This window comes from Canis lupus, chromosome 1 (genome assembly GCF_011100685.1).
Source record: "Canis lupus familiaris isolate Mischka breed German Shepherd chromosome 1, alternate assembly UU_Cfam_GSD_1.0, whole genome shotgun sequence".
Classification (NCBI taxonomy): domain Eukaryota; kingdom Metazoa; phylum Chordata; class Mammalia; order Carnivora; family Canidae; genus Canis; species Canis lupus.
Genome location: NC_049222.1, coordinates 116,517,415 through 116,545,412, shown reverse-complemented (window position 1 = coordinate 116,545,412; position 27,998 = coordinate 116,517,415). Strand labels below are relative to the sequence as shown.

The 27,998-nt window shown below is 37.4% G+C and overlaps 3 protein-coding genes across 7 annotated transcripts in view; 2 read left to right on the top strand and 1 right to left on the bottom strand.

Moving 5' to 3' along the window:
• The window catches only part of ZNF790 (zinc finger protein 790), a 28,347-nt gene extending 21,875 nt beyond the window's left edge, over positions 1–6,472 (bottom strand). For 2 of the 5 annotated variants that reach the window (XM_038529098.1, XM_038529103.1), the window contains exon 1: positions 5,743–6,472. The gene's annotated coding sequence lies outside the window, so the exon portion shown is untranslated. Of the gene's footprint in view, positions 1–2,655; positions 4,241–4,892; positions 5,065–5,150; positions 5,280–5,742 lie in introns of those variants that run through there. The other 3 variants (XM_038529095.1, XM_038529101.1, XM_038529096.1) reach the window with 2 other exon arrangements.
• LOC106559183 (zinc finger protein 345) lies at positions 5,808–25,998 on the top strand. The gene is made up of 3 exons (XM_038529182.1): positions 5,808–5,872; positions 6,708–6,782; positions 23,514–25,998. Exon 3 carries the CDS (start codon positions 23,593–23,595, stop codon positions 25,030–25,032), a length of 1,440 nt encoding a protein of 479 aa, XP_038385110.1. The 5' UTR covers positions 5,808–5,872; positions 6,708–6,782; positions 23,514–23,592; the 3' UTR covers positions 25,033–25,998.
• LOC119876014 (zinc finger protein 383-like) overlaps positions 5,828–27,998 on the top strand; it is a 52,712-nt gene continuing 30,541 nt past the window's right edge. Inside the window, exons 1-2 of the mRNA XM_038529209.1 lie at positions 5,828–5,872; positions 6,708–6,782. Coding sequence (XP_038385137.1) covers positions 6,750–6,782 — 33 coding nt within the window. The 5' untranslated portion in view covers positions 5,828–5,872; positions 6,708–6,749. The remainder of the gene's footprint in view (positions 5,873–6,707; positions 6,783–27,998) is intronic.

The following is a 27,998-nucleotide window of genomic DNA, read 5'->3' as shown; positions in this document are numbered from 1 at the left end:
AAGTGTTTAACATAAACTATATGATATGCACAAACAGGCATAGTAGGCCATTCTTATCAGGATACTGGGAACCCCCTCTGGAAAACGAAGTTCTAGATGTAAGTCAAGCCCAACTGTGCATGCAGGACTACAGGGATAAGAATTCTCAGGTCTGGGAACGCCTGGATGGCTCAAGGTTGAGCGTCTGCCTTCGGCTCAGGTTGTAATCCCTGGGTCCTGGGATCGAGTCCGGCATTGGGCTCCCCAGGGGGGACTGCTTTTCCCTCTGCCTATGTCTCTGCCTCTCTTTGTCATGAATAAATAAATAAAATCTTAAAAAAAAAAAGAATTCTCAGGTCTGCTATGTTAAGGCTTTTCTGCACACTACTGTCCTAAACAAAATGTCTGACTTTCAACAACAACAACAAAAATTTTTTTTAATTTTTATTTATTTATGATAGTCACACAGAGAGAGAGAGAGAGAGGCAAAGGCATAGGCAGAGGGAGAAGCAGGCTCCATGCACCGGGAGCCCGACGTGGGATTCGATCCCGGGTCTCCAGGATTGCGCCCTGGGCCAAAGGCAGGCGCCAAACCGCTGCACCACCCAGGGATCCCAACAACAAAAATTATAAGGCAAATGAAAAGGCAAGGAAAAAAAATCAAGATGCTCCCAAGAGACCAAAAAAAAAAAAAAATCATAACTAAACTCCGGTGTCCTCCACTTGTTGCTGCATAAGTTCAGTCTCTACCTCATCTTCACAAGGCCTTCTCTTGTATGTCTTTTCTCTTCTGTTATAAAGGCAGTTGTTTTTGGATTTAGGTCACATCCAGATAATCCAGGATGAACTCCTAGAGATCCTTAAATTAATTGCATCTACAAAGCTCCTTTTACCAAGTAAGGTTAATGAGGGAGCAAAAGGTAAGCTGAGGACAAGGCACAAGCTGACGCTGTCCCACCCCCAGCTCCCAGGAGACATATGTGTAACATTCCTCAGATACTTTTGGCTGCCCTAAAACTAAGGAAAAGGAAAAACAGATTGTTTCTGATAAAGATCACAGTTCTTTTTTAAAATTTTATTTATTGATTGATGAGAAGAACAGAGAGAGAGAGGCAGAGACATAGGCAGAGGGAGAAGCAGGCTCACTGTGGAGCCCAATGGGGGACTCCATCCCAGGACCTGGGGATCATGACCTGAGCGAAAAGCAGACGCTCAACCACTGAGCCACCCAGGAGCCCCAAGATCACAGTTCTGCAGGACATGAGTGTCCATCAATTTATAAATGTCTTAGTGATATACAAATAAAAAGCATTCTTATCAATAGCCTAACTTTCAGAAACCTATAACTCAATTTCCTGGAACCCTAACATCACCCTCCTCTCCATGAGTGATGTGGGAAACAGAGGCAGAAGGGAATGTAAACAAAATTAAGTTTATGACCTGCAGTCCATTGACAAAGACTTGAGATAGAAAGTCCTTTTGGAAACCTCCCTTTTCCTTACTTTCCCCAACTCCCAAGTATATAAAAGTGTGAGGTCACCCCTCACACTTGTAATGCAGCTCTTTATGTCCACGAGTCCTGTCACTGTGCTTTAACAAAGTCACCTTTTTGCACCAAAGATGTCTCAATAATCCTTTTCTTGAACATTGGCTCTGGACCCTAACACTATCCAAAACTACATCAAGATCACACTCACATGTCTTGGGAGTTAGGATATAGACATATCTCTGGGGTGCCACAATTTAGCCCTATACGCGTTATTATCTTTAATCTTACCCTAATAGATTTCTTTAGAATTCTCATCCTCTCACTACTATAAATGCCATCTAGGTACTGGCAACATGTAAATGTTTTTCCTTATTTAAAAAAATATTTTATTTATTTATTTGAGAGAGAGAGAGAGGGAGAGAGCTAGCACAAGCAGGGGAAAGGGAGAGGGAGAAGCAGACTCCTGCTGGGCAGGAAGCCCAATGCTGAACTCATTGAGGGGCTCAATCCCAGGACCCCAGGATCATGAGCTGAGCCAAAGGCAGATGCTTAATCGACTGAGCCACCCAGGTACCCCAAATATTTCTCTTTAACATGGACTATCTTGGTTTAAGAGAGCAAAGAGAAAATTCTTCATACACCCCCTAAAACTTGTTCATTCCATAGTTGATTTTTTAAAAAGATTATTTATTTATTTTATTTATTTGAGAGAGAGCTCATACACTTAGGCGAACACGGCATGCAGAGGCGAGGCAAAGGGAGAGGGAGAGAATCCCAAGTAGACTCCTTGCTCCTCCTTGAATATACCAGGCTTATACCCAATGCCTGGCATTTATGTTTTGGTGTTTTCTTTGTTTATAATTTGCTTTATCTAAATATGTTCAAATGTCACTGCTCCTTCCTTTTGGTTTTGTTAAAATATTTTCTTCTTAGTTAGGCTTTTCCTAACTATTCCACTTAAAATTGCAATTCCCAGGGCATCTGGCTTCTCAGTCAGAATAGCATGCAACTCTTGGTCTCAGGGTTATGAGTTCAAGCCCTACATTGGTGTAGACACTACTTAAACAAAACTTTAAAAATGCAATTCCCTTGGGACTCATCCCATTTCCAAGCTTTACTTTTCTCTATAGAGCATAACTTTATCTAGAATACTACATATTTCATTGACATGTTCTTTGGCAACTTACCCTGACTAGAATGTAAACTCCTTGAGGAAAGGAAATTTTGGCCATTTTGTTCACTGATGCTTTTCTAGAATAGAGCCTGGCACAGATAAAGGGCTCAGCAGGTCACAATGAGCTGCTAAATGAAGAAATACAGTGTTTGACAGGAACAGGAAATAGGCACTCTCATAAATTTTTTGGTGGGAATGGAAAGTGATTCATCTTATGTGGATGCAAATATTTATAAATAAGCTTTGGCCCGGTGCTTCTTAAAGGAATTTATTACAAAGATGCATGCACATCTATCCAAAGCTGAAATTTTGGTATCCCAGAATTGTACAAACCTGAAAACAACTTAAATATTCATTAATATGGTGTTAAAATATGACATTTCCCCTACCACAAAATACCATACCGTTTTATGAAGGAATAAGGAATATGTATTAATATTGGATGTCTCCTAAGAAATAATAGTGAGTAACAAGCAAGATGTTTTATAGTATACTAACATTTGTGAAAAACAAAGATGAGGGGCTTTATGTACATAGATATATTGGTATAAATATAGAATTACACGAAGTAGTTTACATATAAACTAGTCACAGTCGATGCAAGTGGAGAAGAGAAATAGTTGAAAGGGAGACTTCTTTTTTCATTATAATCTTGGTCAAATATTTAAGATGAGTGAGATGGTTCCTTTAAAAACAATTGCAAAAATTAAAAAAAAATTGACAGAAAGGAGAGCTGGGGGAAAGCAGCAATGATTTCTAGGCTAATAACCTCAAGAGATGATGAAAGTTGCTGAAATATGGCTGTGGGAAATAAGTGATAATGGGAAATGCAGATGTAAAAAATAAACATGAAGCTTTTAGCACTAGGAAGATAGAAAATGGAATGTAGTAAAACAGAAACTGCAGTGTGCAACAATAAGAGTTTTGAAATACTGTTGATTTGTAAAGGACTGACGGTACATGTAGGCTACGACAATGAAGAGAATATGCCCCCCCCCACCTTTAGGATTACTTAAATAAAAGAGGGCACTGATACAGGGAGAATGATGACAGAAGGATTCACATCAACCAAGACTGAAGGATAGTAGGGCCTATAACGGAAATCCTGAAAAACATTTCAGTGGTGTCAGCTCTCCCACTGAACACTTGGGTCCTGCCTTATCCCAGGCAAATCTGGCTGGTTCTCACTCACGCACTTGGAGAGTATCTCCTTCACATTTCCTTTATTCACCACCCATGGGTCTCTCTTCTTGTTCCAACTTAAATATTTCACCCAGTTTGGTGATGTGATAGCCTATATCTAGGAAAATGACATAAGATCGAATTTCAATTAACACCATCCTCAAAATCAGACGGAGCCCGGGTCTTTAAGGAGGTTACCACATAAAGAAGAACAAAGTAAATGACCTTTTACCTTAAAGGTTGAGCATATACAATCACATGGCAGAGGGCTTGAGAATACCTGAAACTTGTATCTCAAAGCTGAATATATTATGCCACGTAAAGTTTCTAAATATTTCAGAAATGGAAAAGAGACAGCATTTTACTTTTAAAAATTGGATTATAGAGGAGCTCTCCATGACTATTCTGGCTGTGTTGCTCTAGGACTCCAGCATCACATCCCTGTACAGCTTCCTCTGAACATCTTTTAATTGTGGTTGATACTTCTGGTTGAATTGAACAATTACATCTCCAAATATTTGTTCTATCAATGACTCCAAGAGAACAGAAAAAAGTAAATGGGGGCATGACAGTGGACTAAACAGGTACTCCTATATAGAGCAAAGTATACCTTGTTAAAATGTCGTACTGATTTGTTTTTCTATTCCAGAACAAATGGTTGGAACCTTAAGAGTTCATGTAAAAATAACAGGTTATTTATTGTATAAATTAAAATGTACCTTTCCCTCTTAAAATCGAAGCTCCAGGAAGATATACCCTTATTATCAGTTTGAAGAGGAAATAAGGCTTGCAGGATTCAGATTCCTCAGGCACCCATACTGAGATGACCCACATTCATGTGATCACACACATACTCATATCCATACCTGCAGGGATCCAGACACTCTTGCCCTACCAGCTGTACACAATTATCTCAACCACACATCCCCATGATATGACCCTCCAGCCTCACAAAGCCACACATAATCTTCATTCTACCACTCTGTCACACTCACCAATTTTACCCATCTGCAGTTTTTCTTTCACTCAATTGTCCTTTCCCCGAACCAGTCACACGTATAATCTTACTACTGTCTCACACGGGACCTCCTCTGTCCACTTTCACATATATGACTGGGCTTGAAGATTCCTCTCTTTGAAACTCCCCAGGCTGATTTGGTCGCAGATGCTCAGGTCCACATTTGGGTTGGTTCTTCTGACAAGGTCCTCAACAGCCTGCCTCAAGAGCGTTTTTGTATATCTAGGGAAAAACAGAATTCCGAGCACCCTCCAGGGCACTTAAAGTGAGACCAGGCCTCACCTCAGTGCCTAGAGGACGCAACTTACCTTGGCCTGGTCCATCTGGCCTTTGGCAAAGTCCAAGACTGCATTTCCCAGGAGGGCCCAGTATGTTGCAGAGTGAGTGGTCAAAGCCTGAGAGAGCCGCACTGGGGGCTACGTCAACGAAAAACTTTTCTAGGCAAGTTAAATAGGTAAGGAAGACTTTCTTAAAGACTGTGGCAATGGAGAAGAGAGGCTGAACTCAGCTCAGTATATAACAGTAGCTTGGATTTATAGCCAATGGGCAGGGTGAGGGAGTCAGTGAATAGAAATTACTAAGAGGAGCTTGGTTAAATATCAAGAGCAGGGGGGATTCTTGCTGAACTATAGTCAGCAGGTCAAGAATGAGACCTAGTCAAGAGGAGGGCTCAGAGGAGCCTGACCACAGTTTGGTCGAAGGACTCCTAGTTAGCTGACACTCGCGGGAACCTCCAGTGCGCGGCTCGGCCAGAAGGCGCAACTCTGGCTGGGTCCAGGCTCCTTGCCACGCACCAGCCGAGATACCCAGAAGACAGCTTTTTAACAATGTCCCTACTACAGGTGTACTACATTTCCCAGAGGCCTCTAGGCTCAGTGCTCCCTCTCGCGAGAACTATACCTTCTCCTGAGGAGTGGGCGGGATCTTCTGGCGGGTTGGGGCAAACGACCTCCGGGCGCCGTAGGAGCTGCCTCGCTCGACTCGTTCCAAGCTGAGTGGAGGGGTGCTGACCCTCCCGAAGGAAGCATAGGTGAGGTGGCCGGGAACCCGGGGTTGGGCCCGGCGTGTCTAGAACCTCTGGCCTGTGCGGGCTGTGTGGGGGAGCCAGCGGAGCAGGGGAGATTGTGAAGAGGGTGTGTGTCTAAGTGTGACTGTGTCTCTGTGTCAGTGAGAGCGTGTACGGAACTGTGAGGGCGGGGAGGCGGTCTGGATTTGCGGTTGTGATTGTTCAGGTGTGATGAGGTTTAATTGTGTGACCGGGTGTTTGCTAGCGTAGCGTTCTTTGACCGCCGTTGTAAAACCGGGTGTCTTCTTGGTGCGTGTGTGTTTATGACCATTTGCTGAACCGTGAGTGCGGGATGCCTTGACTGTGAGGTCTGTGATTGTGTTTACCCATGGTGTTATGTATTTGTGATATTTTTGGTGTAGGATGCGTGTCAGTTCGTTGTTGTCACTGTGTCCCCGTGAAGTGTGGCCGTGGGAATGTGAGTGTGTGGGGTGCTTATGACTGCGATTGTGACTGTGCCCGTTCCTGTGGTGTGTATGCGTGTGTGACCATGTGCAACCGGTTGTGTTTAGGTTTGGGGTGCCTGCGTCCCCATGGTGCGAGTTTGTGGGACTCTGTGTCCGTATAGCACTGTAGTTGTGGGGCGCCTTTGTCTGCCTTTGTGACTCCAGCGCTCTGCTCCCAGGGGACCTCTGTGAGCTAAGGGACACATTTCTGCCTAGAACTGCAGTGACCCTGCTCTTGTCTTGGTATAGGACGTCCTAGCCTTGCCTGACTTACATTTAAAGGTGGCGGGAGGTTGGTTGACCTGGGGTCCCAGAAGAACCTGATGTTTCCTGACTCCTTTCTTCTTCCCCAGCTCTGCTTTGCTTGCACAGAGGCTTCCAGAGTGGAGTGAAGAATGGCTGTGGAACATGTACAAGGCTCCAGCAAGGTAGTTTGTCATTTCCCCTTGTTTCCTGAAATCCCCTTTTCTTTGTCAAGACTTGACTTGCTTTTCTCCGCTTGAAAATTCTTGCCCGTTAGGTGACTTGATCCCTGGAATTTCCACTTTGATAAAATGTGATTGGCTGCAAACCCTAAGTCTTCAGGGCCACCTGATTTTCTCTTACTAATTTGTCAATGGTTTAATTTTCCTTTATGCTTCTTTAAAAAAAAAAAAACTGTTTCTTCCTACTTGTAAAAGTAAGATGACTATTTAAAATAATTTAAAAAAAACAACAACAAAATAAAATAATTTCAAAAGTGTGTCTTTTGAAGAAAATTTCAATTCCCAGTTAAAGCCAATACTTTTTTGTATTTTCTGTTTTATGTACAAAATGTGATCCTGTGCTGTTTTATATAATAAAATGTGAATTTTGAAGATTGAATTCATTCAGCATTTACCATTATAGCCTGCATTTTTACACAAAATAGTATTCAAGTATTTTCCCACATGATTTAATATTTGAAACATTTTTAGAAGCACATGTTTATTTGAATGCCTGTGGCTTTTTTTTTTCTCCCAAATTAGAAACAGAAATGGCATAACCTAGTCATATGTGCCATTTCATACTTAATTATAAAGATTCACATAGGGAGTACCTAAGATATAAAATACAACCATTTCTAAAGAAACCTCTGATGTCCCATTAAGCAGTCACAAATAATTGTGTTCCTCTGGTGATGACCACTGTGCTCATTTCTTTGCCTTTCATTAGAACTTTAGCGTATGAATTCCAAAATCATATAGGTTTAGTTTGTGTTTTCTATCTTTGTATGAATAGACATTCTTTTATGTCTTAAGTTTTTTTTTTTAATTTTTATTTATTTATGATAGTCACACAGAGATAGAGAGAGAGAGAGGCAGAGACACAGGCAGAGGGAGAAGCAGGCTCCATGCACCGGGAGCCTGACGTGGGATTCGATCCTGGGTCTCCAGGATCGCGCCCTGGGCCAAAGGCAGGCACTAAACCGCTGCGCCACCCAGGGATCCCTATGTCTTTTTTTTTAGTAAAAAATAAGACCTTCATTCATGTTTCCTCTAACTACAGTTCATTTTTTCCCCGTTGCTGTACATATATTATCTTGTATGATGGCATCACAATTTACTATTTATCCATTCTACCTTTTGTGGATACATGACTTGCTTCTAGTTTTTGGCTGTTACAAGCAATGTGACTATGAATATCTTGTGCACATATTTTGGCACATGTGTGTTTGCATTTCTTTAGCTGATATGCTAAAATTATTATTAAATTGCTGAGGGATGGAATTTGTACGTCTTCAGTTTTACTAGACCATGTCAAACTGTTCTCTAAAGATACTGTGGAAGTTTTTTACTTGTATGAGTAGTTTGTAAAGGTTCTTTTTGTTCCACATCCATGCCAGCCCTTGGCATCGTCATACTTTTTAAATTTTTGCCAATTTGGTGGATGTCTAATGTTATTAATCACATATTTAATTGATATTTCCTTGATTATCAATGAAACAACACAATTCTTGCCCAACCAGATGTCCTCTTTTATAAAATGCTTGTTCAAATGTTATTCCAATTTTTAATTGTGTTTTCTCTGATTAATGTGTGTGTGTATTTATCTTCTCAATAATGGTGACTAAATATTTTCTTCTGCTCTGGCTTGGTTTTTCATTCTGGTGACTTTTGATGAACAGAGGTTCGAGATTTAAATGTAATGAAATCTTTTTCAGTGGTTAGTGTTTGTTTAAGAAATTTTCTGCTGCCTTGAGGTAATGAAGATTTTCTTATGTTCTCTTCTGAAAGCTTTCTAGTCTTTCGCTTTAACGTATAGGTCTTTACACTACCAGGAATCGATTTCTATAGGCAGTGATGTAATTTCATTTTATCTCCCATGTGGGTATCCGGTTGTTCCAGTATCATTTATTGAAAAGTTTATCTTTTTTACACTGATCTGCAGTGGCTATTTTAGTAAAAAATCAAGTGATCATATATATTTACATCTATTTCTGGACATTATATTCTGTTCCATTGCTCTGTTTTTCTCTCCTTGCAGCAATATCATGCTATCTTATTCACTGTGACTTTATAATATTTGGAGCAAGTCCTCTTACCTCTTGTTCCTGAAGAGTGTCTTCGCTGTTTGTGTTCCTCTACATTTCCATATAAATTTTTTGAAATAGCTTGGTTTCATTCAAGCATCTTTTGTAATTTAGGTTGAATTGCATTGTATCTGTAATTGTGTGAGTAGAAATTTGGGATCCTTGTAATAACATAAACCTCTTGGTTGTTCTAGGTCTTCGTAAGGTTTCTCAACCAGTTCTTGCTTATCTCCTGTAAATAGTTCTAGGCCAATAAGAACCATATAACCCATTGTATTAGTATTTTCCTTTTGCGTTGATTGCCAGGAATGTAAGCACTTCAAATAATGATCAATCATAGTAATTTTTGCCTGGGTTAATGATATTGAGTACCTATTACCTATGACCATTGTGTATGATTAAAATTTTTTTTCCTTAATTCTTAGCCCCCTCAAATACATTTTTGGAAGTGAGGATATAAAAGTTAGGTAGGGGATGCCTGACTGGCTCAGTTAGTGGAGAGTGCACCTCTTGATCTTGGGGTTGTGAGTTCAAGCCCCACTTTGGGTGTAGAAATTACTTAAAATCTTTTAAAAAATAGGTATAGCCTTAGATACAGATGTAGCTATCTATTGTCTAATATTTTTATTTTAATAACATTCCTGGTCCAGTCAGTTCTGCTTTTTATGGTACCTTTACTGTTCTCTCCTTATTATATTTCTTTTTTATTTGCCTTTTCCTCTTCCCTCTGCCCTCCATTGTCCTTTGTCAGGTGGTTTCTGCTTCTGCATCTTTGCCATATATTATCATTAACTGTTTAGTTTATTTATTTATTTATTTATTCATTTATTTATTTATGTCAGTAATATGTTACTCTTGAGAATTTTACTTTTTTAAAAAGAGTATTTATTTATTTATTTATTTATTAATGAGACACACACACACACACACACACACACACACACACAGAGGCAGAGACACAGGCAGAGGGAGAAGCAGGCTCCATGCAGGGAGCCTGAGGTGGGACTGGATCCCGGGTCTGCAGGATCACACCCTGGGCTGAAGGCGGTGCTAAACCGCTGAGCCACCCGGGCCGCCCAACTGTTTAGTTTAAATATTGGCTTCTTCAGAAAAAAAAAAAAATCATCTCTCAGATTATTTTACCTATGCTAGTCTCTCTAACATGGTGTGAAAAGCATAGGTTCTAGTATCAAATGTGGCTTTTGAGCTTAGCTGCACCACCTGTAGCTGTTTATACTGTAAATGAGAGGTTCTTATTCTCACTTAATGTTGAGAATGAAATAAGATATATGTAGAACACTTGGTACACATCAGAAGTTCAATAAATGTTAGCTCTCTTTCTCTGCTACTTCTCATTTTTGGGACCTCTATATCAATTACAGTATAAAGCACTCATCTAAAGGTCTTTGGTGATTCCCAAAAGAATTTTTTAAATTGAGGTGTAATTGACATGTAACATTATATTAGTTTCATAAGTACAAGATAATGAATTGATATTTGTGTATATTTTGAAATGACCCCACAGTAAGTCCATCACAATTAATATCCATCACCATTCATAATTTTTTCTTGTGATGAGGATTTTTAGGATTTAGTCTGTTAGCAACTTTCAAATATGCAATGCAGTATTATTAACTCCCCCTGACTTATTTGTTTTATAACTGGAAGTTTGTACCTTTTGAACCCCTTTATCCATTTCACACCCCCACTCCCAGTCTCTGGCAACTACAAGTCTGTTCTCTGTTTCTATGAGCTTGGTTTTTGTTTGCTTAAATTCCACATGTAAATGAAAGAATATGGTAGGTATTTGTTTTTGTCTGACTTACTTCACTTGGCGTAATGCCTTCAAGGTCTATCCAAGTTGTCACAGATGGCAAGATTTCATTCTTTTTTATAACTGAATAATATTCCAATAATCTTTATTCATTCATCATTGGTCATTCAGATTGTTGCTGTATCTTAGCTATTATAAACAGTGCTGCAGTGAACATGGGGGTGCATATATCTTTCTGAATTTGTGTTTTCATTTTCTTTGGAAAAATACTCAGAAGGGGAATTGCTGGATCATATGGTAATCCTATTTTTAATTTTTTGAGGAACCTCCATACTGTTTTCCATAGTGGCTGCACCAATTTACATTCCTGTCAGCAGGACACAAGGGTTCCCTTTTCTCCATATCCTTCTCAACACATTATTTCTTGTCTTTTTGGTGATAGCCACTCTAATAGTCATCAGATGATATCTCATTGTAGTTTTGATTTGCATTTCTCTGATAGTTAGTAATGTTGAGCATCATTTCACGTACCTGTTGACCCTTATGTCCTTCTTTGGAGCAATATCTATTCAAAACCTCTGCCCATTTTAAAAATAAGAATAATAAGAATATTTATTTGCTGTTGAGTTGTATTCTTTATATATTTTAGATATTGTCATATACCTCCTTATCAGGTATATGATTTGCAAATATTTTATTCATTTCAGTAGGTTGCCTTTTTATTTTGTTGATGATTTCCATTGCTATTCAGAAGCTTTTAAGTTTGATATAGTGTATTTGTTTATTTTTGCTTTTTTGCCTTTGTTTGTGGAGTTATATCTAAAAAATAATATCTAAGACCAATGTCAAGTAGCTAACAGCCTCTGTTTTCTTCTAGTTGTTTTATGGTTTCAGGTTTAACATTCAAGTCTTTAATCCATTTTGAGTTATTTTTTTGTATGGTGTAAGATAATAATCTAGTTTTATTCTTTTGCATGTGGCTGTCTAGTTTCTTTTTAATTTTTTAAAATTTTTATTTATTTATGATAATCACAGAGAGAGAGAGAGAGGCAGAGACATAGGCAGAGGGAGAAGCGGGCTCCATGCACCGGGAGCCCGACGTGGGATTTGATCCCGGGTCTCCAGGATCGTGCCCTGGGCCAAAGGCCCGCGCCAAACCGCTGCGCCACCCAGGGATCCCTGTCTAGTTTTTTCAATACCATTTTTTAAAGAGACTGTCCTTTCCCTTTTGTGTATTTTTGGCTCCTTTGTTGAAATTAATTGACCATAGTTTATTTCTGGGTTTGTGGTGTGTATGTTTATTTCTAGGTATCTATTCTGTTCCACTGAATGTGTGTCTATTTTTATACTAATACCATACTATTTTGATTACTATATCAAAACAATAATATACTTTAAAATCAGGGAGCATGATATGTCCAACCTTGTTCCCCAAAGGATCTTCTAGGCAAATTTTGCTCCCCAAATGCTTTGTAGATCATTGAGCGCCAGGACTGTGTATGTGTGTGTGTGTGTGTGTGTGTGTGTGTATGTATATACATATATATATATATATATATATATATAATAGAACTTTTTTTTTAAGATTTTATTTATTCATGAGAGACACACAAAGAGACACAGGCAGAGACACAGGCAGAGGGAGAAGCGGGCTTTGTGCAGGGAGCTTGATGTGGGACTCGATCCGGGGACTCTAGGATCATGCCCTGGTGATCACCAAAGGCAGGTGCTAAACCGCTGAGCCACCCAGGGATCCCCTTATATAGATAACTTTTAATCCATTTTAGATTTGTTTTGCTGTGTATTGGGGATCTAAATTCAATTTTTTTCATTTACTCAGTATTGTTCCAGTATCTTTTATCCAGTAATAACTTATTTCCTTTTCTCCTTTTCCATTACTTTGCACTATTTACTTGGTATTATGTTATTTAAATAGGCTGTATTATCTATTAAATTAAGAATTTATGTCTCTGTGCTTGTACCTGTGCCATGTTTAGATAAATTCCTTTTACAAGTTTTTGAATACCTGATCAAATATGTCACTTTTTTTCTGATAATAGCTGTGTTCTCTGTTCCTTTCATTACAAAATAATTCTTATTAATAACAGATTTAGAAAATACAGAGAAGCAGAAATAAAAGACAAAAGGTCATCTGTAGTCCTATCAATTAAAGACTGTTGTCAAATTGTTAGAGCAAATGCTTAGAATTCTTTCTTTAATGTGATCATACTATGGCCACTGACTTGTAACTCATCTTTATCATGCCAAAATACATAATGAACAGCTGTCATGTTTCTTCACATTTATATTCACCATGAGTTATAATGGTCTCATAGTGTTACCATTTTTTTTTTAGATTTATTTATTTATTCATGAGAGACACAGAGAGAGGGAGAGAGAGAGAGGCAGACACATGCAGAGACACAAGCAGGCTCCTCACAGGGAGCCCAATGCAGGACTGGATCCCAGATCCTGGGGTCATGACCTGGGCTGAAGGCAGGTAGCCAACTGCTGAGCCACCCAGGCATCCCTCGTGTTACCATTTTAATCAAGCCCTTCTGTGTTGAATATGGTTTGCTTACAAACTATTGCCTTTGTAAAAAAGTATGTCCTTATCCTGAATGCTAGTGTTTTCCTTTTTAAATTTTAGTTTTAGTTAAATCATAATTATATATTTTTTCTTATAATTTATATGTTATGGAGGGGCTCATGTGACCACAGTCCCTAATCCCAGGTGTCTATCCAAAGTACCCAAAAGTTAGCCACTGTTGTAAGTTAATTATTTATAACAAGTTTTGGCTCTTGGTGCAGTCAGAAAAAAGAGTTTAGAGACATCCAGGAAAGATGACTTACCTACGGAGGAATTTATGTGTCTATTTCTCAAATCATAAGTAGATTTTGAACATAAATGAAGAATATAACACTTCCCTCCCCAACATTGGTACATTGGTATGCTTGTCATATATGTTAAATCATTTTATAAAGTTGTGATATCTTAAAATGGTAAGACTTAAAACGAAATTCTAATACAACTGTATTAGAGAATCAGGAGCAAAAAAGTAATAGGTTATCTGACGGTTCACTGGATGAAGTGTCTAACAGAGTACTTTTTATTAGAATTTTGTGGACTTACACAAAATAACTATAGCATAATAAGATAGGGATAATTGATAAATAAAAATGGCATTTCTTGAGCTTTATTATGTTCAAGGCACTATATATACCTTAGAAACTGATAATTTTTTACCAATATTCTATAGAGGAGAAAACTAAGTTTTAGTGGGACAAATAATTTACCCAAAGACATAAGTGTTAGGTCCTAGATTTTAGGACCTGGTTGAAAGCTGAGTTTGTCAGACTTTAGAGCTAATGATCTTAACCAAGATAGTTTGGATTGAAATCTCCAGGAAAGATATAAAAAATAAAATTAGCTAACATATCATGAACAAAATGGAAGTTTATTCTCACTTAGGGAAAGGCAGTTTTCTTGAATGTTCTCAAACTTTTCTTTTCAGTTGTACTAAGAAAAGACAAGATTTGTCTTGCTAAATCGTGCTGTACATGTACTATGATTCTTACTTAAACAACATATACACATACACATATATCTATATGCTATTTCATTTCAATAGCTGTATGACTTTATCATACTTTACCCAATATATATATTTTGTGTATTTTTGGGTTTTCAACTATTTGCTCTTAATAAAAACTGTTGCTATGAACATTCTAGGATGTGTTTTTCCCAGGAGTGCAATTGCTGAATCGTAGGAATATGTATATTAACCTAGATAATACTAAACAGTTTCAGAGTGGTTCTTTGAGATTCTGTTTCAAAAAGGGTATGTTGGGATCCCTGGGTGGCGCAGCGGTTTGGCGCCTGCCTTTGGCCCAGGGCGCGATCCTGGAGACCCGGGATTGAATCCCATGTTGGGCTCCCGGTGCATGGAGCCTGCTTCTCCCTCTGCCTGTGTCTCTGCCTCTCTCTCTCTCTCTGTGTGACTATCATAAATAAATAAAAATTAAAAAAAAAGAAAAGGGTATGTTTATGTACTGCTTTACATCTTTGCCAATATTTGAAATCCTTACACTTTTTATCTATCTGACGTATGTATAGTGATCTGTCATTACAGTTTTAATTTATAATATATTACTAATGAAACAGCATCTTTTTGTTCTGATTTTCTTTTGGCTTCTTTTTTTCAAAAATTTTTCTTATTTATGTGAATTCATATAATAGTTAACCATTTTATTTTTATTTTCTTAAGATTTTATTTATTTGACAGAGAGAGAGAGAGAGAGTGAGAGGAGAGAGAGAAGCAGGCCCCCTACTGAGCAGGGAGTCTGACAAGGGTCTCAATCTCAGGACCCTGGGATCATGCCCTGAACTGCAGGCAGATGCTTAACTGAGACACCCAGGCACCCCAATAGTTAATCTATTCTAATATTAGAATGTACCGTTCAGTTGTAGTAGTGTATTCTATGGTATTTAACCTATCTTTGCAATGTTGTGCATACACCAGCTCTCTCTAGTTTCAAACTTTACTTCACCCCATAAAACACCCTTACCCATTTGAAGCACAAAACCTTTAACTTTGATGATTTAAAATGTATTTTTTTATTACTTATACTTTTGGTGTCAAATCTAAGAATATATTGCCAATTCCAAGATCATAAAGATTTATAAGTCCCGTTTTTCTTGAAAGAGTTTTATATGAGGCACCTGGGTGGCTCTGTTGCTTAAGTATCTGCCTTCAGCTTAGGTCATAATGCTGGAATCCTGGGATCAAGTCCCATGTTGGGCTCCCTGCTCACTGGGGAGCTTCCCTCTCTCCCTTTGCCCCTCTACTCTGCTTGTATTCTCTCTCTCTTGCATTCTCTTTTTCTCTCAAATAAATAAAATCTTTAAAAAAAAAGAAAAAAATTTATGAGTTAGCTCTTATATTTAAGCTATTGATCCATTTTCAGCTAATTTTTTAATTGTTAAGCCAATTTTTATGAAAGAGGGCTTTAATTTTTTTAATTCTAATACAATTAATATACAGTGTTATATTAGTTTCAGGTATACAATATAATGATTCAGCAATTCTATACATTATTCATTGCTTATCACAATAGTGTACTGCTAATCCCTTTCACCTATTTCAGCCATCCCCCTACTGACATCTCCCCTGATAACCACCAGTTTATTCTGTGTATTTTAGTCTTTTTTTTTGTCTCTTTTTTCTTTCTTTGTTTTCTTTCTGAAATTCTACATATGAGTGAAATCATATGGTACTTGTCTTTGACTTATTTCACTTAGCATTGTACCCTCTAGATCCATCCATGTTGTTGCAAATGGTAAGATTTTATTCTTTTTTATGGCTGAGTAATATTCCATTGAATATATATACCACATCTTCTTTATCCCTTCATCTATTTATGGACATTTGGGTTGCTTCTATAATTTGGCTATTGTAAATAATGCTGTAATAAATATAGGAGTACATATATCTTTTTGAATTAGTGTTTTCATATTCTTTGGTTAAATACCAGTAGCAGAATTACTGGATCATATATATGGTCATTCTACTTTTAATTTTTTTAGAGGAATCTCCATATTATTTTCCACAGTGTCTGCAATAGTTTGCATTCCCACCAACAGTGCTGGAAGGTTCCTTTTACTCCACATCCTCACCAACACTTGTTTCTTTGTTACTGATTGTAGTCATTCTGACAGGTATGAGGTGCTATTTCATTGTGGTTTCTACTTGCATTTCCCTGATAATGAGTGATGTTGAGCATCTCTTCATGTGTTTGTTGGCCATCTATGAGTCGTCTTTGGAGAAATACCTGTTCATGGGTTTTGCCCATTTCTTAATTGGATTATTTGGTTTTGAGGTGTTGAGTTGTGTATATTCTTTATATATTTTGGATTCTAGCCCTTTATTGAATATATCATTTGAAAATATCTTCTTCCATTCAATAGGTTGTCTTTTAGTTCTGTTGATTGTTTCCTTTGCTGTGCAGAAGCTTTGTATTTTGATGTAGTTTATTTTTGCTTTTATTTTCCTTGTTTCAGGAGACAAGCATCATGAAAAATGTTGCTGTGACTGATTTTGGGGAAATTACTGCTTGTGCTCTGTTCTGGGGTTTTCTGGTTTCAGGTCTCACATTAGGTCCTTAATCCATTTTGAGGTTATTTTTGTGTGTAGAGTAAGAAATTGGGTCCACTTTCATGAGTTAATTTTTCATATGAAGTGAGATTGAGGATTTGACTTCATTCTTTTGCATATGTTTATCCAGTTTTCCTAGCACCATTTGTTAAAGAAATGTTTCTTTCCCCACTGAATAGACTTGTCATCCTTGTTGAAAATCAATTGGTCATAGATGTTTAGGTTTATTTCTAGATTCTCAGTTCTATCCCATTGGTCTATATATCTAACCTTGTGTCAGTATTGCAATGTTTTGATTACTGTAACTTTTTGTTAGTAAGTTTCAAAATGGGGAAGTAATTGTCATAGTTTGTTTTTCTTTTGCAATATTGTTTTTCATTTCTCCAGAAAGACCATTGAAATTTTGATAGAGGTTGCATTGACTCTGCAGATTGCTTTAAGAAGTTTTGCCATCTTTTAACACTAAATCTTCCAGTCCATGCATGTGGGATGTTATTCTGTTTTAACCCTAACTGGTTACTGCAGTTGAATTCTGTCACTAACCACCCTGAGTTAGTGTCAGACTCCACAGGTTTTAACTGTTTATCTCACTCTACTTTAGACTAACTGGCTACAAATCTGTTTGGGAAGAAAGTCCCCATGACTGCCTTCCTTGCCAAATTTAATAATTTACTAGAATGACTCTTAGAATTCAGGAAAGCACTATACTCAAAATTAAAACTTTATAGTAAATAATAAGGATACAAATCAGGAATAGCGAAATAAAGAGATACATAAGCAAAGCTGGAAAGGAATCCAAGTACAGTTTCTGTAGAATTTCCTTGTGAAATTAAGGGTACATTACCTTTCTGGTTCATCAATGTGTTCATCAGCCAGAAAGTTCTACTGAGCTTCAGCGTCCAGACTTTTTATTGGGGTTCCATTATGTGGCGTAAATGATTTATCCCTGGCTTAATGATTGAACTCAATCTCCAGTTTCACTTCCTTCTTCCAGAGGTTGGGTAGGTTCATTCTTTCTGGTGACCATCTCTAAGCCTGAAGCTACCTATACAGTCACACCATGAGTTACCTCATTAGCATAAACTCAAGTGTGATCCAATGACAAAGACACTTCTATCACTTGGGAAATTCCAAGAGTTTTAGAAACTATGATCTAGAAACCTGGGACACAGACCAGATAAATTGTTTATAACGTAACAGATATCTTCTTATTTATTTAGTGGTTCCTTTTCTCTTGGATTATTTAGCTTTTTATTAATGATTTGAAAAAGATCTTTATATTTTGGGTACTAGATTTTTGATAAATATTTTATAAATATCTTCTCCATTCTAAGGCTCCTTTCTTTACTCATTGTCATGGATTTATTCATAACTGAGGTGTGAGTCATGTTTGCCTTGTTCTACAACTTTATTTTCTATGTAATTAATATTGCCTGTTTTTTTTTTTTTTTGCCTGTTTTTTAAGTGAGGGTTATGCCTCATTGTCCATATAATATCTCTAATTCATACTCAGAGTCTTTCAGAAAATAAATTTCTGGGAATTCTGTCAGTTTCCTATGTTTAGACCGCACTCCTTCAATCCTTTGTCCTTCTCTGTCTACTATTATTCCAAATTTTGCCTTTTTGAATTCTGTGCTCTTCTGTGTTGAGTTGTTATTTCTTAGATTTCATGCCTTCTTGTTTCTTGGTTTACTCCAAGAAAACTTCAAATTATCAAAATTGTTTTTTGGGGTGCCAGGGTGACTCAGTCAATTAAGTATCTGCCTTCAGCTCAGGTCATGATCCCAGAGTCCTAGGATCGTGCCCCATGTTGGACTTCCTGCTCAGTGGGGAGTTTGCTTTTCCCTCTTCCTCTATCCTTCCCCGCCCCGGCTTATGTGAGTTCGGTCTCTCAAATAAATAAAATCTTTTCAAAATATTGGTTTTTTATATAGGTGGCATGTAAGAATGGATAAATGTGTTAAACTTGTGAGATCTGATAAGGGCTTTTTCAACCAGTACATTGGTTCTTTTGCAGGACAGGAATTCTACATCAAATTACTTAAAAAAAAAAAAAAAAGATTTTATTTGTTTATTCATCAGAGACACACACACACACACACACACACAGAGGCAGAGACACAGGCAGAGGGAGCAGCAGGCTCCATGCAGGGAGCCCGACATGGGACTCGATCCCATGTCTCCAGGGCCACACCCTGGGCTGAAGGCGGCGCTAAACCGCTGAGCCACCCGGGCTGCCCGAAATTACTTTTCTTTAGAGTTTTGTAGCTATGACTTCTGGCTTAAAATATTATTAAGAATTCTAAAGCCATTTTCATTCCTGCTCTTTTATTTATGCCCTGTTTTTACTCTTTGGAGCCTTTTATGGTCTTTTCTTTGTTTCTAGTGTTCTAGAACCTAATGTAAAATACATCTTAGTGTGAATCATTTTTATTCTTTTTTTTTTTTTTTTTTAGGATCTTATTCATTTATTTGAGAGAGAGCACCAGCAGGGGGTTATGGGGTAGAGGGAGCAGCAGACTCCCCACTGAGCAGGAAGCCCAACGTGGGGCTTATCCCAGGATCCTGGGACAATGACCCAAGCTGAAGGCAGATGTCCAACCAACTGAGCCACCCACCCAGATACCCCAGTCGTTTTAATTTTTTATGCTATCAAGTGAATCCATTAAATGTGGAGATTCATGTCCTTCAGGTATGGAGAATTTCTTAAATGCTACTTTCTAAAACAACCTGTAATTTATATTTTCTTTGAAAATTTTCTGATATACAGCAAAATTGAAAGAATATTCCAGTGTATATTATATAGTCATCACTTAAATTGCCTATTGTTCATATTTTGCCACATTTGCTTTATGTGTCTAAACACACACACACACACACACACACACACACACACTTTTTTTTTTTTTCTTTTTTGCCCTGGAATCATTTGAAAATAAGTTGAGAATATCTGGACATTTTACCTTTAATACTTTTAGCTTGTATTTTCTTTTCTTTAAAGATTTATTTACTTATTTATTCATGAGAGGCACAGAGACACAGGTAGAGGGAGAAGCAGGCTCCATGCAGGGAGCCCGATGCAGGGACTCAGTCCCTGGACTCCAGGATCACACCCTGGGCGGAAGGCAGGCACTCAACCACGAGCCACTCAGGCACTCCATGCATTTTCCAAATAACAACGACATAGCAAATCTATGAAAATTTATATTAACTCGTTAATATCACCTCCAACATTTCATATTCAGGTATTTCCAATGGTTCCCAAAAATGTTCTTTTAGCTGATGTAATGTTTTTTGTTCATTTGCTTGGTCACTTGCTTGATCTAGGATCCAGTCCCTTTAGTCTCTTTTAATCTAGAACAGATTTTCATTGTTTAACATGACACTGAATGTTTTAGACAATTCAGGACAGTTGTCTTATAGACGGTCTCAACAACCTCCATTTGTCTGATGGCTTTCTCATGGAAATTGAAGGCTTAGATTCAGTGTAAGTATTTAGTAAGCATACTATATAGATGACAGGATGGTGTAGCTTTTATTCTATTACATTGGGAGGCATAGGTTGTTGCACCATTCATGATGCCCAGTTTTATAAATTAAGGTTAAAGGTGGTGAATACTAAATCTTCCCAGTGTAAAGGTATATTTTTCCCTTTATAATTAGTAAATAGTCTGTAAAATGATACTTTGAGAACAGTAAATATCCTTTAACTCAACAGCTATTCACTTTTTAGTTTTAGAATTTACTGAGAATCTTTTCCTGAGTCAATAATTGGATTGCTGTTTTCAAAATGACGATTTTTCTGGTTTCTTCATTCCTCCTAGCACACTGCCTGACATTTGGCAGATGCTTAGCACACTTTTAAAAATGATCTCTTTCCATTAGATACAGAGCTGCCTTGAATGACCTTCCAATTTTCATTCATTTTCCATTTCCGTATCTTGCTGTACTTTTTTAAATAAAGATTTTATTTATTTATTCATGAGAAACAGAGAGAGAGAGAGGCAGAGACACAGGCAGAGGGAGAAGCAGGCTCCATGCAGGGAGCGTGATATGGGACTTGATCCCAGGACCCCAGGATCAAGCCCTGAGCCAAAGGCAGATGTTCAACCACTGAGCCACCCAGGCGTCCCCTTGCTGTACTTTTTAAAGAAATGTCTTTCATTTATTCTTTAACCTTTGTAATTGTTTATTTTTATTCCCACTTTATATTTTCATTTCCTAAGGTTCTTTTTTTCATCTCATTCCTTTTAGGTTGTCCTATTTTCCTATCATGTGAAATAATTTCTTGTGTCCCCCTTAGGATATTGATGGTGGTTTCTGAAATTTTTTTTTTCTTATGTAGTTTCTCTTCTAAGTTCTTTGGGGTTTGTTCATTTAATCATTTTTTTAGTTATACATTTTCCTTAAATATGTGATGATTTTTTGCCTTTCTGTATTTTAGAGTGGACACTATGAACCTGACCTAACTTTTTGTATGATAACTGGTAAACCTCCATAGGTATGTAGTGCCCCCATTTCTTAAACCTTTCTGGGGGTTCTGCAGGATAAATCCTCCTCCTCTGGGTTTTCCTTATTTTTTGAGTTAAGTTTCACCATTCTTTGGTTTGCTAAGTTAGTCATCTTTTATCTTCATGCTTTCCAACTTGAAAAGCTTTGTTGCTGCTATCGCCTCTTTAACTCTCTTTGCCTTTTTTAAACATCGATTTCATTGGTTTTAGTGAAGCTTTTAAAAGGGCAAGAAAAACTGCATGTGATCCACTTGTCCTCCTTGAGAGAAAGTGAATTTCGAGAGAAATCTTCTTTTCAGAAGTTTATTTTTAAGGACAATGAATTTTGAAACTAATTTATTACATTAGGCATTCATTAAATGTATTTTGGTCTTTTTGCATGTGCCAGAGTTCAAGGTGATTAAAGTAACAGACATTGGTTATTCTTCCTTCCTGAAGGTTGGCTCCACTGTAGCAGACAGACATTAAGCAAACTTTCACATATGAAATTTGTGATTGTAGGAGATAAATGTGTAATCAACCATTACCAAAACAATATACAAAGAATGGGGGGGGGGAAGTGGGGGAAAGTACTTGAGAGATAATGGTGAGATGTGCATAATTAAGATTGGATATTCAGAAAAGATATTTATTAGGATATGCCACTTAGCAGAGACCTAAACAATGCCCAAGAACTGGTAAGGCCAAGAGAGAGTAGTGGAGAGTGAATATGGACAAATATGTAGGGTAGATGAAACCATTTTGGGTGTGCATGCCGGGAAGCATTACAGTTTAATGCTTTTGAAGCACTGAGAAGACTAGTGTAGCTATAACTTATTATTGAGGGGAGAGAAGTATCAGGTTGAAGATGCAGGCAGGAGGAAGATTACTGATGAATTATTAAGATATTTATTATTATTAAATATTAATAATATATAATAATTATTATTATTAAATCACCAAGGTGAGGAGTACAGGTCTTATCCCAAGGACAGTGGAGAACCCCTGAGGCCTTTTGAACAGAATAGTGCCAGGCTGAAATATCACTCTGGCTGCTAACGGTAGAAGACTGGAAAGGCAGACAACTAGATAAAATATTGCTTTTATTTCAAGTAGAAGATCATTTTGTCTTGGATCATCTATTGACAGTGGAGATGGAAAGAACAATTTCAGGACATATTTAGGCTTACCCCAAACAAACTTACTGTATGAGTGTTATGAGAATGGAGCTCAGATGTTTTCACCTTTGGCGCTTGATGTATTTGCTCAGGGACTTAATTGATGTCTTTAAGTTTATTCCTTTTCCTAGTCCCTTTTTTGGCATGTAAGTCTTTCAAAATAATAGCTACTGAACACTGTGCAGTTACTTTATAAAACTACATAAATATATTATGTGTTATCTCAGAATCATTCAGTAATCATTAGAGCTGGAGTTCAGAATACTTGTCGATCTGCATCCTTGCAATCTGCCAATAGTATCACATTACCTCTATCTGCTCTTCCCTTCAGACTTTAAAACTAGATTCTCAGTTATAGTAGCTTTTGCTGAGTCCCCTATTTTGTTCTCCCAAGATTAGCCTCATAGACTTCCTAGACAAATATGGATTTTATCAAATTTTTATGGATTATGTGGCATAAATAAGCCACATTCTTACCACAGTAGATTCTTCCTTCTGCATTGCTCATTCATCATGTTAATTTTCATCAGAACACTGCCATATCTTCTATTTCCTTCAGATTATATGCAATTTATGTTGATATGCAATTCATTGTTTATCCTAGATTTTTCCTTCTAGTTGTGGTTTCTTAATGCTCCAAAAACCCCTCGAAATGGGTTACATAGTAATTACTCTCATTTTAAAATGTATATGACACCAGATTGAGGTAGAGCTTAGGCATCTTTATATATATCAAGTTCCCCATGTTTAAAGGGGATTTTTAGTTAAATCACTATTTAGGAATAACTGACTAATCTGTTTTCCTAAATCTCTCCTTGGCCTTCCAGTGTGACTTCTTTTTACTTTCCTTATCTATTTGTCAAATTGCCCAATCATATTTGAGAACTGTATAAACCACTAATTTTTTATGAAAATTAGTTTCAGTTAAGTCTTTTCATTTCTATTATAAAAGTTTTTTTTTTCTCCCAGAACACAAAAAAAGTGAATGTTTGCTTTTATATTTTCTTTCAGACTGTGAATCAAGGTTGAGACCAAGAAATTATTTCTGAAAAAGGATATTTATGGAATAGAATCATCCTGATGAGAGATAATGGAAAGACTTATAAAAAACAGCATTGAGTGTTCAAGTTTCAGAGGTGATTGGGAATGTAAAAGCCAGTTTGAGAGAAAACAGGAATCTCAGGAAGGACATTTCAGTCAAATGATATTTACTTCTGAAGACATGCCCACTTTCAATACCCAGCATCAGAGAATACATACTGATGAGAAACTCCTTGAATGTAAGGAATGTGGGAAGGATTTTAGTTTTGTATCGGTCCTTATTCGACATCAGCGAATTCATACTGGTGAGAAACCTTATGAATGTAAAGAATGTGGCAAGGCCTTTGGTAGTGGTGCAAATCTTGCTTATCATCAAAGAATTCATACTGGTGAGAAACCTTATGAATGTAGTGAATGTGGAAAGGCCTTTGGTAGTGGCTCAAACCTTACTCATCATCAAAGAATTCATACTGGTGAGAAACCATATGAATGTAAAGAATGCGGGAAAGCTTTTAGTTTTGGATCAGGCCTTATTCGACATCAGATAATTCACAGTGGTGAAAAGCCTTATGAGTGTAAGGAATGTGGAAAGTCCTTTAGTTTTGAATCAGCCCTTACTCGGCATCACAGAATTCACACAGGTGAGAAACCTTATGAATGTAAGGATTGTGGGAAGGCCTTTGGCAGTGGTTCAAACCTTACTCAACATCGAAGGATTCATACTGGTGAGAAACCTTATGAATGTAAAGCATGTGGAATGGCCTTTAGTAGTGGTTCAGCCCTTACTCGGCATCAGAGAATTCATACTGGTGAAAAACCATATATATGTAATGAATGTGGGAAGGCTTTTAGTTTTGGATCAGCTCTTACTCGACATCAAAGAATCCACACTGGTGAGAAACCTTATGTATGTAAGGAATGTGGGAAGGCTTTTAATAGTGGCTCAGATCTCACTCAACATCAGAGAATTCACACTGGTGAGAAGCCCTATGAGTGTAAGGAATGTGAGAAGGCCTTTAGAAGTGGTTCAAAACTTATTCAGCATCAAAGAATGCACACTGGTGAGAAACCCTATGAGTGTAAGGAATGTGGGAAAGCCTTTAGTAGTGGTTCAGACCTTACTCAACATCAGCGAATTCATACTGGTGAGAAACCTTATGAATGTAAAGAATGTGGCAAGGCCTTTGGTAGTGGCTCAAAACTTATCCAACACCAGCTAATTCATACTGGTGAAAAACCATATGAATGTAAAGAATGTGGAAAGTCCTTCAGTAGTGGTTCAGCTCTTAATCGGCACCAGAGAATACACACTGGTGAAAAACTCTATGAATGTAAGGAATGTGGGAAGAATTTTGGTTCTGGCTCAAGCCTTACTCAACATCAGAAAATTCACACTGGTGAGAAACTTTATGAATGTAAGGAATGTGGAAAGGCTTTGGGGAGGGGCGCAGAAATTCATCAACATAAAAGAAGTCATACTGGTGAGTAGTTCTGTGAATTAGAAACTTTCTAAGTTAAAAAAAAGAAACTCTAAATTAGAATTATGTGTTTAAGGAAGGACACAGGACACGTAAGAAAATTCATCCTAGTGAGAGTCACTACAAATGTAAGTAAGGTACAAATGCCTTATTTATGCTTTACCACTTAGTCTGAGAGAATTTTATACAGGAAAAGAAAAACTACTCTTAAGAACTTTATCTGTATTCATTCTTTCATTATTTTGGAAAATTCATACTTGTTAATATTAAAATTAAAAGATTGTGTATTGTATTTTGCCTTTATTTTAAACATTGAAAAATTCAATTGGGGGCTATCCCTGCTACTTTTGTTTACTGATCCATCTCAAAATTACTTTAAATTATTTATTGAGGGTCTAAATTTGCCCTTCTCCCTGTTTCTCATTTGAATGCCATTTATTTAATAGCCATATCTATTTTTGTATTTTTTTATTGCCTGTTTGATGGTAAGTTATATTTTTATACATATAAAGCATGGATATCAGGTCAGTCTTTGTTTTCTAAATTCGCATATATGTGTTTGTATCTGTGTTCCATTTTGTTTGTGTTAAGCTACTATTTTAAGTATCCTTTAATATCTTATGGATCTGTATCTTTTGTTTTGGAAGATTGTTTTACTTTTATAAAGTTTATACTCTTTTTACAAAACAGTTCCTCTCTATATTAATGTAGATATGAACAAAAAATAGTTATCTGTAATCATACCAATCATAGACAATCATTGTCAAACTTTTGTAGTAAACCCTTTAAGACTATGTCATTGTTTTTGAAAGGAAGTGTGATTATGCTATACTATAACCAGCCTTTAATTCTTTGTAAATATGTTGTTACTCTTCTATTGGCTTGAAACTATTCACCTGTCTTTTTCAAACCCCTATTTTTGTCAAATATTGAAAATTCTGCCATTATAAAGAGTTACCTTAATGGCCCCTTTTGAATGTGTCTTCTTTATTTTTTATTGTTCATTTCAGAGAAAATGTATGGGGTCTCTTCTGGCTTTTAACGATTTGTGCTATAATCTGTAAGCTCTGCTTCCCTTGACCAACATTTATGACCCCAGTTATATCCCCAAAATTAACCAACTTATTCTTCCAGCTCCTTTTATATGCATATATAATGTGCTTTTGGTAATGTGGGCATAATCAGCTCACTTCAGAGGCTTGTTATGTGGATTCTACAGTTGTGCCTATCACATAATAAAACTTGCTTAGTGTTAGCCTTCGTCATTATCATCTTTTCAATTTTGTTATTTATGGAAAAGCTTTTAACTAGTATTCATGTTTTATTGAACATCAAAGACATTATAATGGGAAAAAAGACACTTATGTAAATTAGTATAAGAAAGTTTGACCAACATTTATTTCCTATTGACAAGAGATAATTCATTGTAAAGAAAAATATGAAATGATAAAGTGTAAGAAGGCAAAATTCATACCGAGGTCAGAATAAAAATTCTTCATGGAAATTTGAGTTTTGAGGAATGACCTCAGCATCATGGCAGCATAAGATGCCCACCTTCATTTGGCCCCCCACAATTAACAAGTAGAAGTGCCTCTGTGGTTCTCGTGGGATCTAACACCATAAGCTAAGGGACCTGAGAGGAGTCTCACCCGCATTGAGTAATAAGCTGACAGTCCTTGATACAGACTATGGAAGTAGCAGGAGTCAACCAGCCCAAGCCCCTCTTGGCTGCATTCAGGGCAAATCTGGAGAGTGCTGATTTGAGTAGACACTCACAAATGAGAGAGCCATTGTAGAACTCCAGATATCCTGAGGAGATATACTAGCACTCTATTGGCTAGTGCTAGATATACTAGCACTATATTGGCAAAAAAAAAAAAAAAAAAGAGGGGGTGAGTTGAATTTTACTAAGGCCACTCCTTCCCCAGGGTGGCACACTATGGAGCTGAACTACCCAGCGATGACTTCTTCCATGGGGAAAAACAGTGAGTGATTGCCCAACTTCCCTACTTGTATAGGATGCTGCAGAAGAAACTGTTTCTCTCTTGCAGCACCCACAGCATTGAGGCAGTACCTGCATGACTTGGGGGAGGGAAGAGATCAGGATATAAGAATATCAGAGTGTATTAAAGGAATACAATTCCTATTGGCTGCATTCAGGACTCCAGCAGGAAGCCCATCACAAGCTGCTGGGAAAACCTTGCACAAGGATCCCTCACATGGCTTGCATGCACCCCCACTGCCCCAATCCACAGTTACTCTAATTCTTCAGCTAACTCTGTGTATGCTCCCAAGTATGGGCATAAGGGCCAGTTTTGGTAGACAGCATGCAGAAAACAGGCCAGAGTCTGTGGCAAGGGAGAAATCACAAACTTGAGCTGTAGTATTTCTTAGGAAAAACCAAAGAGGTTTCCAGCAGCCAGCCTGGTGAGTTGTAAGGTTGAGAGACAACGAATAAGCTTAAAATTTCTGCCACATGGGGACAAGAAGCATGGAGTACATGTATTCCTATAAGGACAGAGAAAGCCCCAGTTATGGACTGATAAAAAAGTATCTGACCTGAAGGCAACTAGAAATGTTTGGAGGAGATGACTACTTCAAATGAGAAACCAGCAATGCAAAACTCCAAGAAACACGAGGAATCAATGAAACATGGCATCACAAAATCTAAATAGTCCTCTAATAACTGAACTCAAAGACACCGAATTCTGTGATTTGCCTGACAATTCAAATTAGCTGTTTTAAAGAAACTCAATGAGCTACAACAAAACATAGAACTTAACAAGCCAGGATAACAACACATGAGTAAAATGAGAAATTCAACAGAGAAATCATAACAAACCAAACAAATCTGGAGCTGAAGAATTAACGAAATGAGAAATGCAATAGAGAACATCAACAGAAGAATAAACCAAGCAAATATAAAACCAGAGAGATACAAGATAAGGGCTGTGAAATACTCTTGTCAAAGGAGAAC

Bases quoted from the DNA above. Each gene is read 5' to 3' on its own strand.
- LOC106559183 (XM_038529182.1), top strand. From the start codon at position 23,593: ATGGAAAGACTTATAAAAAACAGCATTGAGTGTTCAAGTTTCAGAGGT.